The 16063-nt window shown below is 34.8% G+C and overlaps 1 protein-coding gene across 1 annotated transcript in view; it reads right to left on the bottom strand.

The window, feature by feature from the left end:
• VTA1 (vesicle trafficking 1) overlaps positions 1 to 16063 on the bottom strand; it is a 68432-nt gene that overhangs the window by 19727 nt on the left and 32642 nt on the right. Inside the window, exon 5 of the mRNA XM_049654464.1 lies at positions 6160 to 6268. Coding sequence (XP_049510421.1) covers positions 6160 to 6268 — 109 coding nt within the window. The remainder of the gene's footprint in view (positions 1 to 6159; positions 6269 to 16063) is intronic.

Below are 16063 nucleotides of genomic sequence, written 5' to 3'. Positions count from 1 at the left end.
TTACTCTAAGTAAACAGGTTAACTTTAATTTCTATCTTTGCTTTTTTACAGTGGTACAGATTACCAATTCTGACTCTATCATTTGTTTTCCAGACATGAGTAAATGGATGACTAAACTGAAGCTAATGAAAGCTAGAATACTTAGTGTTGAAGAATGAAAATAATGTGTGTGTGTGTGTGTGTGTGTGTGTGTGTGTGTCTCCCTTGCTGTGTTCTGAGAAGGCCTAGAAGCAATGATATATCCGCAGCAATGCAGACACCTAGTGCCTATCATGCCCAGGTTCCCAGGTCTTGGCTTCCATTCTCCAGTAAAAAGGACCAAGGGCTCTTTAAATTTTTTTTTTTTAATGTTTTTATTTATTTTTGAGACAGAGAGAGACAGAGCATGAACGGGGGAGGGAGACACAGAATCTGAAACAGGCTCCAGGCTCTGAGCTGTCAGCACAGAGCCCGATGCGGGGCTCGAACTCACGGACCGCGAGATCATGACCTGAGCTGAAGTCGGACACTCAACTGATCGAGACACCCAGGTGCCCCCAAGGGCTCTTTAAAGAAAAAGCTGATTCTAGTGCTGGGTCAAAAAAAGAACTAGATGCACTTGTAGCATTCTGATGTGTCAGAAAGCGAGGAAGTGTATACCACCAAGAACGACAGAAACACACAAAAAGGACACAGGAGCCAGACTGAAAAACTCCCACTGTCTGAATCTGGGACAATTTTGACCAACATAAAAAGAGATGATAGTAATGGATTATAATCACTGAATATAAATTCATGAGCCCATACTGACATAAATAATTAAATGAGTAAATACACAGATGAAAGAGATAGGAACACTCTTATAGTATAATGCCAACTTATTAATATAGAAGGAATAATGGTGTTAGAAAATCATCGGTAGATGCTAACGATGGTGGGGTAATATTCCATTAAAAATAGGGTATTTACATAGCCTCAAAGTATCTTCCACAAACAACTTATTAATAACAAAGGGAAAATTATTTTAAAGTATAATAACCCAGAGGATACCACATTATCTGAGTGATCAGTTAATATCACCATTATTTCACCAATATGTCACAATATTATACACTTCCAATGGGAGGTAAGGAACACAATCTCATTCTAGAGTATTTCTGCTAAAAATGCATAATAGTAATCTAATTATGAGGGACAGTCTATAAGTAACTAGCCTGTGCTCTTCAAAAACATCAGGCCAAGAAACACCTACAAAGGCTAAAGAACCATTCCAGGTGAAAGGGACTAAGAAGACATGAAAAGTAGATGTAATGGGTTGATCCTAGACTGGATCTTGGACACAAAACGCCACCAAGGAGATTACTGAATCAACTGATCAAACTTAATATTTGAAATATTTAGAAGTAAAAGAGTGTATCTCCAATTTATTTTCAAATTCTTCAAAAAATGTGTACTTGTAAAATTATGTCCTTTTGTAGAGCCATAAGCCATTTCTGAGAAGATACTGTTAAAGTTATGACATTAACACTAGATTAGGACACTTTAAGATTACATTTTAGATTCATAATGTATTGACTTATTTTATATCTCTCATATTCTTCAACTACAGGTCTTAAGAGCAAATATTTATCGAGGCTAAAAAATGCTGAGGTTAACTGTATCTTATGGTTTGTTGAAAGAGAGTAATTTTAAATCACTAGAAATATGAAATATGTAATTACCTTCTTTAGTTTTTATTGCTGGAGTATAGGTTAATAATGACCAGTCAGAAGTAATACCATTTTGCAGATACTGAATTCAAATGGACATGAAAACCTAGAGTTTGAATGTTAACAGAATTCCCTTCAGTTGAGCCTTTTCCCTAGAATGCTATTTTTGTACTAAGCATGTGGCTTCTTTATGGGCTTAATTCCATACAGTACTATTTTCAGGAGTAAGTATATTTCTCTTTTTTCTTACTCTAAATTAACTAAGGTGTGGTATCTACTTTTTTTTTTAAATGTTTTTACTAGAAATTAAATTCCAGAGAATTAGACTTTTGTTAAATGTAATACTTTTTATGTAAGTCAGGAGTTAATTTAAGAACACTAGAGAATATAATGGTACATTGAGAAAATCACAGTTTAAAGACGACTTTTCTCTTACACATTCAAATTTAAGGACATCCTCTGGTAGAGAGAGCCATAAACCACTTCTGAGCATATACTGTTAGAGGTTATGACATTGACACTGATTATGCCACCAGGTTACATTTTAAGTTGTTTTGAAAAAGCATAGAGTGAAAAAAACTCTTCATATTTTAGAGGATTTATTACTGGTATTCTGTAACTCATCATTTTCTACTATCTAGAAGCTCCACAAAAACAGAATAAAAGTAACGAATAGAAATTACAAGCTCCACTTAAGCCAACTTTTGGAAAACACAACAAAAATTATATAGATCTAATATTCTACTAAGGTAGTATTATAGAACCTAAAAGAAACCATTTCAGAACAAAAGTGATCATGATAATAATCAAAATGTAATACTTTCAAGGGCAAAAGTTAAAAATGTTAATATTAGAGAAGTCACTGATACTGAAAGAATGTCTAAAAAATAACACTGATTATTTGTTAGGCATTTTGATGTACCTAAAATGACACATTTGAAATAGTACTGAAAAAATAAAATGTTTAAAACAAAAAAGATATTTTCATGGTATATTTAAGAATATATGTATACCATATACAAGAAGTAAAGTGTCTCCAACCAAATGTTTGAACGTAATGAGAACTAGAACATGAGTAAACTTACTACAAATAATGTGTAAAAGGAACCTTAAATGTAATCAGATAATAGAAGTGGTTCAGCTTCGTTTTCCAATTTAATGTAATTACTGAACGTGAAGAAAGTTTCCATCTCTGGCCTTAGGTCCTAAGCTATCCATTCTCCATGGGTGATCCAACATTTTACTTTGGTTTCATCTCTTGCTTTCAGGCTGACAACTCCAAAGTTCTACCTTTAGCCCAGAACCTTCTCCTGCAATCTTTGGAAGAAGATCTGCCACTTGCGACTTCTCCAAGTAGTAATCACATGACTATCTCAGTGTCTTCTCTTAATTTTCCCCACCAAACCTGCTCATGTTGTATTAGTCATTTCTTTGAAAGGCTGGAAACTTAGGGATCATCTTCCATTTCCTCTGTCACTGAAGTATTCTACGTTCTATTGATTACACTTCCTTCTGTTTATCCTCATGGCCAATATCTCACCCAGGCTTTTCTTATTTATAATTTAGGTCATTAATAGCCCTTGAATTCATCTCACAATATGCAGAATTATCCTTCAATTCACTCCCCAAAATGCTCCTCCCCCCAAACAATACTTACAGTCCAGCCAGTTCTCAACTGGCCTCCCTGCTGCTTTGGAAGATGCTTTTTTCATCCTTTTTGTTTACCTGACTTAATTCAACTTCTCTTTGGAGACTCAATAAGCACAATCTCTTACTATCATGTATTTATTATAACTGCTTATTAAACCTATTGCTCCCCATGAGGACGTAAGCTCTTAAGTAAAGGAGCTAAGCTTCTAAGGAGCTCGTAAGCTCCTGAGTAAAGGACCATGTCTCTTATTTATCTCTGGTACTCCCTGGTATCTATCCCTCGTACTATCCCTGGTACTCAGCATTAGCTGATAAATGACTTTTAAAAAATGACATTAAAACAAATTTAAATGACATTTAAAAAAATTTTCTTCAAAAATGAATGAAGAAAATTACATTTAAAAAATCTAAGTACAAAGGTATATCCTGGGAAGTGGGAGTTCATTCCAAATTTAGGGCTCTACATCATGTCTAAAGCACAGAAGTGTTCCTCATAATGTTGGTACTATGCTCTCAAGAGAATGTTAAATTAACAGTTATGTTGACTGGCTGACGTAGAAATTTTCTTGTAACACTCAGTGGGGAAGACAAATATGTATTGTCTTGTTATCTAATGTCAAACTGGTTGAAGGAAAAAATGCATCTGCTTAAATGTATAACAAGAGTACAGACTTCAGAATTAGAAAGATTTGGGTTCCAATACTGAGTTTCATTAACTAGTTATTAGAGCTTGAACAGGGATGTGCAGCTACCTTCAGAAACTCTGAGAACTAAATTATATACATAAAATACTTAGCACAGTGCCTAATACCTAGCAAGTGCCCCATAAATGATAAAAATTAACATAAATTATGAAGATACTTTATTAAATGCTATGTATTTTATAAAGACTTTACAAACATATATAAACAAAATAGCTCTGCAGAAATTCAGATGAAGGAGAAAATATCACAGACAGGATTCAGATAAGTAAAGAAAGATGAGTATTTTAGGAGGGAGAAATGGTAAAGTAGGTTGATGCCACATTGTGGTTACTCTTGCTTTGTACTGAGGATGCTGGCTATTTTCCCATGGACGCTTGTTAACAGTAGGCCTGACATAGAACATTCTGGACTACAGTCGATATTAAAGTAGGAAAGGAAGAATGTAAAAAACACAGGACTCCGAGTAAGTGGGCCAAGGCTCAAGTTCTAGTTCTCCTCTGTGAGGTTCTAAGTCCTTAGGCAGGCCCAAGCCCCTCAACTTCCTCCTTTGTAAAATAGTAGTAACAATTCCTAAGGGATTTCTGAGGGCTTCAGAAATGTGAAAATAATCTGTAAGTTTTAAGGCACTATATGAATGCAAGGTATTTATTACATAAAATAATTACAAGAAGAATTCTATGTGTAAAAGACTATTTAAAACATTAGATAAGGGGGGTGCCAGGGTGGCTCAGTCGGTTGAGTGTCCGACTTTGGCTCAGGTCATGATCTCACGGTTTGTGGGTTCGAGCCCCACGTCTGGCTCTGTGCTGACAGGTCAGAGCCTGGGGTCTGCTTCAGATTCTGTGTCTCCCTCTCTCTCTGCCCCTCCCCTGCTTGTGCTCTATCTCTCTCTCAAAAATAAACAAACATTAAAAAACACTAAAAACAAAACAAAACAAAACAAAACATTAGATTAAGGGCATATCATGAAGAGCGTTTCAGGAATAGATAGCAAGAAATTAACCTGAAATGAAAGCATGAAATGCATGAAAGCTTGCATCTCTAAGATGTGGACTACAAAATCATTTACACAGAGTATTCATATACAAAACCACAGTGTACCTTTCTCACCAAGTGGCATTATAACACTCTAAACAGTCTTCTGAATACTAAATAAATAGAACACAAAGGTTTTCTTTGTCTCCCCCCAACCCCTTTGGTCTTCAAAAGGCAGGTTTAGTGATATATAATTTATATACAGTAAAATTCTTACTTTTTGGGTATACAGTTTTGACGAACTTATATACTGTACAACCACTACATCCCATCATCTCCAAACCTTTCCCGTGTTCCTTTGTAGTAAATCCACTCCCTCACTCTAGGTACTCACTTATTTGATTTCTGTCCCCAGAGCACTGCCTTCTCTGGGATGTTATATCAATACAATCATATAGTATTTAGCCTTTTGTGTTTGGCTTCTTTCACTTAGCATAAGACTTTTGAAATCAGGTGATATGGGCTCTGCTTCAGATTTTCTGTCTTCCTCTCTGCTCCTCCCCCGCTCTTTCTCTCAAAAATAAATAAAAACCTTAAAAAAAAAAGAGGATATATATTCCTATATACTTGTAAATTCATAAAAAATCATATGGAAAGGTACACAAAAAACTGAAAATAATGTTTATTTGGGTTTTAGTAGAATCTGGGCAAATGAGGGATGTGGTGGAAATGAGAAACTCATTTCATATATTTTATATCCTCTATAACTTTTGAACCATGTGAATGTACTATCTTCCCCTCTGCCAAAAAAATCTACCTCAAACAGATAATGTAAAAAATAACAGTGTCTTTGTGGTTTGGAAATATTTTATGAATTATAAATGGATTACCTGTTCTATGTTGGAATAAAATCTGATTATAGGTAGGAGAGAGGCAGGCCATTTTGTTGACACAGACATTAGAGCAGTTTGGCCCTAATCTCTCACTGTCCCTAGATTTATGATTTCACACTTAACTTTCACAGATTTTAGAACTAACGCGACAAACAAAAGTGTACAGTTTCTTCCAAAAACTTTGAGTAATAATATTTGGAACAATTATGATTCTGCTAAGTCATTTTGCTTAGATAAATAAATACATACCATTATCTTCTTCAATTCCAACAGGCCCTGCTTGAGGAGTCTCTCCATTCTTTAAACAGTTATGGATATATGTTGCCTTCCACCTTGCATACTTTCTGTGTTTCACATTCTAGAAGGAATATTTTAGTATTAGACTGCAGTAAATAAGTCAAATGAAAATATACATTTGTGATAACCTACACGGTATTTCTCAGATAAAACCCATTTTTGCATGTTGTATCTCTGCAAGAATATGGCAAAGAATCCCCTTTCCCCACTGGATCCTACCAGCTGTCTGGTGCTTGACAGACCATAAAAAGCTATCTTCCTCAAAACACATGCCTAGTTCCCTTTTTTGATTTTCTAATTTTAGAAAAGGTCTGCAATGAAAATATGGGAGTGTCCTTCCAGCAAAACTTGTAACTCTAATGGACAGGGGAGAACTAAGCTAAATGGAATTCTAAAATTAAATGTAAAAGACAGTAACAACAGATTCAACTATTTCCACCAAAGAAGAAAAAATTGATCCGTACAAATCTATGAAAACACGTTTACGAAAACAAAAAGAAAAATAAGATGATGCAGTTGTTAAAACAGACACTAGACAGACAGCTAGGCAAATCTGACCTTTTAACTTTTTGACCACCTCCGAATCTCAGTTACCTCAATTCCAAAAAGGGGAAAAGTAATACACCTCATGGGGTTGTTATAAGAACTGAAAATATCAATAAAGAACCTACGAGTTGCCTCCTCTTCCTTCCTGCCTTCAAATTGATGCTTACACACTATAAAATTAAGACAAAAATTTATAAATGTGAAACCTTTTAGAATTTTGGATGGGTTAGTAATTTTTAGTTTATATTCCAACTGACCTTTATGATAATCATGACTGGAGCTTGTTAGAAATGCAGAATCTTTAAGCACCTCCCAGACCTACTGAATTAGAATCCGCACCGTAACAAGATCTCCAGGCGACTTGTATGCGGTTTCATTATGTTGGAAACAATTATAATTTGCCTTTTGCAAAGATCCACTGAGTCGCCAATAAATAGAAATACTGCACACAGCACAGATACTTAGTTTTTTATGCAAAATGATCTAGATACTACTACAGATAAGTATATAGATACCTAAAAAAAAAGTTAACTCCCAGATTACTGAATTCGTACCATATTTAATTTCCCTTTTCTTATCAAACAATCCTCATATATTCTACTAAAAAGTCTTTTGTACAGGGTTTCCATTTTCTTCCAGGTATGATTATAATTTATTCTACTTCACAAAGAAGCTCTTCAAAAGAAGCATCCACATTTAAAGTTTTCATTTCTTCACAGTTACTCTAGAGAAAAAAGTCTCTGTTTCTCTTCTGTTTGGTTCTCATTTTCATCACACAAAAGGTCAGAGTCCAGATAGGACTGGCTCACCTACAGTGTTTTCTCATGCTAGTCTCCCTATCTAAGATGGTTTCCTCTTCTGACAAAAGTCTCCTTAGGCTCAGTTCAAATGTTTACTACCTTATCGGGCTCCCTGAATACCAGCAAGTCAACACATAATTTATCATTTATTCAAGTCAGGCACTATGCTGAGTGCTGGGGATAACGATGAACAAAGTAGGTGTGAACTTTGGAATCCAAAGTGAAAGCTGGGCAATAACTTCCATTACTACACGTGGCACTTGTACTACCCAAAGTCTGTAATATTTCCTTCGCCTTTCTCTCTTAGGATTCTGCAATCCCGTTATTATAAATATGAGGAAATGGCAATACAAAAGTAAATGGTTTACCCAAGGTCACACTATTTTGCAGTGAAGCCAACCACTCGATTCAGGGCTGCCTTAATAAGCTATAATTAGCACAGTGCACTTTGCAACTTAGGAATATATGAAATAAGGGAACACTAGCTTTAAAAGGTCAGCTACCAGGGGCGCCTGGGTGGCTCAGTCGGTTAAGCAGCCGACTTCGGCTCAGGTCATGATCTCACGGGTCCGTGAGTTCGAGCCCCGCGTCGGGCTCTGTGCTGATAGCTCAGAGCCTGGAGCCTGTTTCAGATTCTGTGTCTCCCTCTTTCTGACCCTCCCCCGTTCATGCTCTGTTTCTCTCTGTCTCAAAAATAAACGTTAAAAAAAAAAAAAAAAAAAAAAAAAGGTCAGCTACTTAATGCATGTTAAATAGATTGTACTTTGGTATATATAAAGAGGACCCCTTTGAAAGAAAATGAATAAATTGCTTAAGAAAGTTTAATTTGCCTTCTTCAGCTTTAAGAATAGGACAGATTATTCTTGGCATGAAATAATTTAATGCTAAAGACTGAGTTGGGTTAAGTTGTATGGTGTTAACCTCAGGAGGTTCCTTCATTCCTAATATCATAGTACAAATAGTGTAAATATTTAAACCACATTGGGTTCCTTCATTAGTATGTGAAGTTTAAAAATGTTACGCTAACCTAAGATGGCTTCATTTTAGTATATACATTAAAAAAACATTTCCCCAGAGCAGATAAATCCATACAACAGTTTGTTTTTTATTCCGCACTGTTTTCAAAACACCCCTGCAACCTGGAGCTTATAATATATAATACAGAAAATTTTGGCAATTGTTAAAACGAATTTGCTTTTTAATTTTATTTTCTTTAAAATAAAGGATGCTAGATATAAAACAATGTTTTAAGAGGAAATTTTCAAGATGCCAATATTTTTGACATCTTTTAACTCTTTTTGGCTAATTAGACATCCTTTCTGGGAAACAGGAATTACAAAAAGAACTTTTACTTTTGTCCTTGGCCTTTAAGTTCCTGTTTTGTTACAGGATTGATGAGAATCATGGACAACTGCAAATTTGGGCCACTAGAGTCAGCAGTGGTAAGTAGAATTTCCATTTAATTTTTAAATCATTTGCGCTTGTTACACTGAAGAATGGTTAGCAAATACCAAGCACAGGCTACAGCAGAGGTTCTCAAACCTGGTGCATTTAAGAATCCCATGAAAATACAGTAACAAAACTTCTTAGCCTAAACTACGGGAAATCTTATGAAAACATTCTCTATTAGCATACCAAAAAGCCACTTTGAAAAAGAATGCTCCAATTCCAAAAAGCCACTTTGAAAAAGAATGCTCCAATTCTTCCTCTTGGATTTTGGTCTTGAGCCCACCCAGTCAAGTTCTTGCTTTTGTCTAGGTTACAGATACTTCTCTCTTGCAAAATCCAGAGTTTAGAGGTCATCTTACTTGACTCCATCAGAGTGAAAAGTTGAGCACTTCCTCCTCTTTGCAACCTCCTTTCACTTGGTTTCTGGGTTATCAAGGTCATCTGGTTTTCTTTGCCTGGCAGGGTGCTCCTGATTCTAGCTCCAGGGTGGGGAAGGCCAGAGGCTTCAGTTCTTGCTTGGACTTCTCATCTTCTCTTCTGACACTTTACCTGAAGGATCTCATCTACTCTTACGGCTTTAAGTACCACCTTAGGCGGCCAACTCCCAAATTCGTATCTTCTGCTCAGTTCCGTCTTGTGAAAGTCAGGACTTATATTCACCACACATTTCACTTGTATGGCAGAGAGTTGAAAACATTCAAAGTTCAACACCAACTTCTGATCTTTTCCTACTAAATTTGCTCCTCCATATGCAGTAAATGGCAACTCCATTCCTGCAGTTGTTCAAGCCCAAACCACTGGAGTCATTTTTAGTCCTCAATTTCTCTTACAATCTACCAACGAATCTTTTAGAGTCTGTTAGCTCTCTGTTCAAAATATATCCAGAGTCCAGCCACTTCTCAGCATCTACTACTGCAAATTCTGGTCTGAGACAGTACTACTTCTGGTTTTGATTATTTAGTAATGAACTAATGGGTCTCCCTACTTCCACACTTGACCATTAGAGTGATAGAAATACTTTAAAAATAGCACTTAAATCCTATCAATTCTCACTGAACTCCTCCTTCCCCAGCCTCACCTCCCATTAATCTCTCTCACTCCAGATTCAGCCAGTCTTCACTGCTACTACCTGAACTTGAACAGACCTCCTTTACTATTTCAAAAGGTTTGTACTTTCTCTTGCCTCTTTCTGAACATCTCTGTATTTCATTCCCTTTATCTTTCAAGGCATTGTTAAATGTTGCTAAATGTGAGGCCATCCCCAACCACCTGTTTTAAATAGACCTTCCTATCTCTACCTTGAGTTTCTCCATGGCACTTGCCATCTGACATACTATGTATTTTATTTATTCATTTTTTTCATTGTCTGTCTCCACCAGAGAAATGTGATTCCCACGAGGACAGGGATTTTATTCACTGCTGCATTACTTGTGCCTAGAACCATGTTTGATATATAGTAGAGCTTAATAAATATTTGATGAATGGAAGGATACTAGATTCTGAAATACGTGTTTTTTTAAAATCAAATACCCCAAATGATTCTGAAGGTGGCTGTCTTGGAACTATACTACGAAAAACACTAAACTGGAATAAAACATTTTTCACTAAGGAATAAATGTGAATATTACATTCGAGTATACAGTTTGACTTAGGCTTGCAAAGAAGGGTCAGTGGTTAGGGTAGAGGGTGTCTGTGAAACTTGCAGAATTATATGCAAAAATGTGATGCACAAATGCATGGGAGAGAATCCATAGCTTTCATAACATTTCAAAGCACTTAATGATACGAAGGAGAGGAATAATCTCTAACTCTGTGGCAATACCACAGATAATATATTTATACTTAGCCCCTTGATGCTCCCAAATATAGTATAGAAACAAGGGCTCTATTAAATTCCCAGGAACACTGGACAAAATACAATGAGAAATGCTTGAAAAACACACATTCAACAAATTTATTACCACAATGACTCAAACACTGAAGTATTTATAATCACAAATTACATGTACACAATTACATGTATTATTAATTAAGATTTATTTAACATTTTTATACTTTTAGATTTTCCTTTTTTTTTAATGTGTATTTATTTTTGAAGCAGAGAGAGACAGAGCACAAGTGGGGGAGGGATGGAGAGAGAGGGAGACACAGATCCGAAGCAGGCTCCAGGCTCTGAGCTGTCAGCACAGAGCCCCATGAGGGGCTTGCACTCACAAGCCGTGAGACCATGACCTGAGCCAAAATTTTGGAGGCTCAACTGACTGAGCCACCCAGGCGCCCCTACTTATATTTTTCAAAACAACTAGAATTTTATAAAACTGTACCAAAAAATCATACCCATAATACATAAACATTTAAATTTACATGTACTTAATAAATAAATATACAAAACTATAATACACAAATACTTAAATTTAACTATCCTAGTTTTATAATATTTGGAATGTACATTCAAATTAGCCAAAAGATTTTCAAAGAAGGTATGATTATTAACTGTTTAATACTTAATCCACTGGGGTAAGAAAGAACCAAAATTATCTTAAAATACATATATATATATATATATATATAGAGAGAGAGAGAGAGAGAGAGACACACACACACACAGCTTTGTGAAATAATTTTTTATACAACTTCACGAAGCTTAGAAGAAAGTTTTACAAGACACTCTAATACTTTTCATTTAGATGCCCCAATTGTTTACATTTTATCAATCCATTAATATACACATATTTATGCATATATCAATATGCAAAATGCTTATTTATATATATGCATTTTTTTTCTGTACCATTTAGGAGTAAGTCAGAAGTCACTGTGCCCCTTACCCTTCCATTGTGCATTTTCTAAGATCAAGGACAATCTTATGCACAATGGTTATTAAAATCAGGACATTTAACACTTATGTAAGAATATTCTCTGATCCACAGTTCCAACAAATTCTGTCAATTTTATTAATGCCCCCAGTAGTTATTCCTCTTCTGGGTTTATATCATTTAAGAAGCTTGCATTATTTAGTTGTCATGTCTTTTTAGTCTTTAATCTGGAACCGCCAGCCTTTGTTAGTGTTTGCTTCTCAACCTCAACATTAAAAAACAAAACAAAACAAAACAAAACAGCCTAAGTTGTAAAGCATGTATTTATTAGGATTTGTCTGATATCTCCTTATGATTAGGTTCAGGTTATGCATTTTTAGCAGGATTAGCACTGAAGTGATGTTTGTCTTTTTCACTTTATCTTATTAGAAGGCATATGGTATTGGTTGGTTCCAATACTGGTTGTGTTAGATTTGATAACTTGGTTAAAGTGATGTCACACAGGTTTCTCCATTGAGACTATTTTCTCCTTTAAAATTAGTATGCAGTTTGAGAGGAGACATTTAGAAACTAATAGAAATACCTCACTCTTCATCAAACTTCCCACCCATTCGTTTTAAACACGATTATTTCTACCTTTATCATTTTTCTACATTTATTAGAATTCTACTGTAAAAGGCCTTCTCTGTTTTTCCATCATTCATTCATTCATTCATTCATTCATTCATGTATTTCATTGTATGTTTCAGTACAGACCCATTGATTCTTATTTTATTCATTGAGTTATCATTAATATCATTCTCATTTTGATTCTCAAATTGTCCCCAGCATGGACAGTGGAAACTCTTTCCAGTTGGTTTCTGGATCCTTTTGACATGTCCCCAAGATCATATAAACATTTTATTTTCTAGCACAAGACAAAGGGCCAGCTTCATCTAGTGTCTTCCCTGACCCAGTCCTAGATTCAGCCTTTCTATAAGAGTCCTGGTTCCTTTTATAGATGAACAGTATTTAGAACCCCAAATCAGACACTGGGGTACTCTCATTGCTATTGGTGCATCATTGCTTCTAGGTCCCTTATAAGAACTATATTTTATGTGCATGCACATATCTATGTATGTATGATATATGTATACACACAAATACATATATTATACATACATTTATAGTATATATACTACCTATACTACTACACAATTACTATACTATATGTATCCATTTTGCTCTATTTATCTAATATATTTAATAAGCACAAATAATATGGACATCTCCAATTCCAACCCAACAGCATAACACAATCTGGTCTTCTCCCATCCTATTGTAACTTCTTTCCCCAGAAGTGAGAAAACTGGCTCTCTCAATGTATTTCTACTCCTATGCTCCATCCTAGATTACAGAATAAGCAATTTTGGAATTGCCAACCTAATACCATTAAGAAAAACCAAACCTATAAATGATAGTTCAATATTTAACTTTTTTTTGCAGTAACAGTGATACACCTTGAGATGCATAAATCTTGTATATGAGTTTTGACAAATAGATATACCTATATAAAACATACTCCTATCAAAATAGAATACTTCTAGTTCCCCAGAAGTTTCCTTTATATCTCTCTCCAGATCAATTTGCCCTTGCACACACATACACAGACACAAACCCTAACTTTTTCACTAGAATAAATTTGTATATTGTACTTTATACGAAAGGAATCACAGCTTGCATTCTTTTGAGTCTTCTTTTGCTCAGCATAATCTCTTTAAGATCCATCCGTGTTGCAGGGTATATCGGCAGTACCTTTTTACATCTCAGTAACAGCTGAGATCAATTCACAGGTTGGTAGGCATCTGGGATCTTTCCAGCTTTGGGCTATTATGAATAAAGTTCCTATGAGCTCTCTTGAACAAGTCTTTTTCTGGACATAAGTTTTCATTTCTCTTGGATAAATACCAAGGAGGAATTGCTGGGTAAAAGGGTAGGTGTATATTTAACTTCATAAAAATATGCCAAATCTTTTCCAAAGTGGTTATAACATTTATCATTTTCACCAAGCAATGTATGAAAGCTCTTATTTTTTCTACATTCTAACCAATATTTGGCCAGTCTTTATTAATTTTACTGTTTTTAAACTACTCATTCTAATGATAACTGGGGGTGTTAACATCTGAAACCGTGACTATGAATTTTTCTATATTTCTATTTCTATTAATGTTTGTTTTATGTAGATTACAACTTAGTATGTACACATCTATAACTATAATACCTTGTTGATGAACTGAACCCTTTGTTATAAAATGTCCCATTTTACCTCTACTAACACATCTTCTTAAAGTTTGCTTTGTCTAATATTAATATTTCACTAGGAATTTTGTTTATTTAGTATTGGCATTCAGTATTTTTTCTGTCCTTTCATTTTCAAAATATGTTTCTGTACTTAAAAAGTGTCTCTTGTAAACAGTATAAAATTATAGCTTGCTTTTTTACATAGTTTGACAGTCTCTACTTTTAGAGTGTTAGTCCATTTACATTTACAGTATGTATTGATATAGCTGTATTTAGGCCTAAAATTTGCTAAATTGTTTTATATTACTCCCACCTGTTTTTACTTTCCTCTCTTCCCATTATCTGCCTTCTTTTGGGTTTACCAAATATGTATATATAGTTATAATAATTTTTTACTTAAATAGGCATAGATCTTTTAAAGAAATGAAGGAAAAGAAAAAATATATAGTCTTTTAAATATATTTATTTACATATTATGTCCAGTGTACTTCATTCCTTCCTGGAAATCCAAGCTGCCATCTGGTATCATTTTCCTTCAGGCCAAAGAAAGTTTCTTTCTGCTGTTCTTTAGCTCTTTAGAGCAGATTTGCTAGCAGTGAGCTAACCTGCCTGAAAATGTCCTTTATTTTACCTTCATTTTTTGAAGGATAGTTTTGCTCTATACAGAATTCTACACTGACAGGGTTTTTTTCCTTGCTTTTTCTTCCTTTTCCCTTTCAGTGCTTTGAATATGTGAATTTCATTATCTTTTTGCCACTACTTTTTCAAAAAATGAGAAGTCAACTATCCTTCAAAGCACTGTTACCTTCAAAGCACATTATACCTTGTACAATGTATTATTTCCCAAGACCACTCTCTCAAGATTTTCCCTTCCATCACTGAACTTCACTGGTTTGACCAAAATGTTCTCAGGTATGGTTTTCTTTGTATTTATTTTACTTAGGGTTCACTGACTTTGTTGGATTCATTTTAGAAAATCTATGGTCATTTATTTCTATAAATATTTTTTCTTCTATATTTTCTTTCTACTCTCTTTCTTGGGACTCCAACTGCACATGATGGGTCTCCAAACATAGTGGTAATGATATATAATGCTTACTTATTTCTGTATAATAAGTATTTCTGTATAATAAGGCATAAATTCATCTTAAGTAAATACATAAGATTGAGCAATTTAGGATAGTTTGCATTAAAACTGCCATGTATTTGCTGATGCCCTTTATAAATATAGTACAGTACAACATTATCCATCAAGGAGTGAAAGCAAAAACTAATGTTTTTAAAGCATCTACTATATGCTAGGCACTTTGCTAAAGGCTTTACATGCAGTTTTTCATTTGAAGTCTAGAAAAACTTGAAAGAATAACTATTATAATTTTCTTCACCTTACAAACATAGAACAGGCTTATATAAATCAAATAACTTACCAAAGTAACACAGTGATGAAGTGCGTATGGAATTGTGAAGCCAATGCCTTAGATTCTTAGTCACATTGTACTAACACTACATGCAAACATACTCCACTCATTCACAATTAAATGAATATGAGGTGCACACACTTCTTGGCAATTATTACACAGAAACAAATACAAAATATATGGAATTCCTACTCTAGTAAGACATACTACCCTCATATTTTTGTTTATTATAATTGCTGAGACCTTCAGTGTACATACAGTAAAAGTATAAAAACCTAAGGTATGGTGTATGTACTGAACGCATGCTTTTGTAATTAGATAAATTACTCCTGATCCACCATGGTTTCTAGGTTAGCAATAAGATGTTGCTTAATTTAGAACCTTCTAGTGCAAATGGATACTTTAGACAGATTATCTGCTTCCCAGCCTGCTATTCATATATATAATCACTGCGGTAAGGTTGCAAAGCTCTGTTTTCTGAGCAGGGAGAGTCAGATCAGGATATAAACAGGATTCCCTGGGGGCTTCAAGAGAAGCCAATGATCAG

This window comes from Panthera uncia, assembly GCF_023721935.1.
Source record: "Panthera uncia isolate 11264 chromosome B2 unlocalized genomic scaffold, Puncia_PCG_1.0 HiC_scaffold_24, whole genome shotgun sequence".
In the NCBI taxonomy this organism is placed as follows: Eukaryota; Metazoa; Chordata; class Mammalia; order Carnivora; family Felidae; genus Panthera; species Panthera uncia.
The sequence above is the reverse complement of the archived record's forward strand: the minus strand, read 5'-3'. Positions and strand labels throughout refer to the sequence as shown.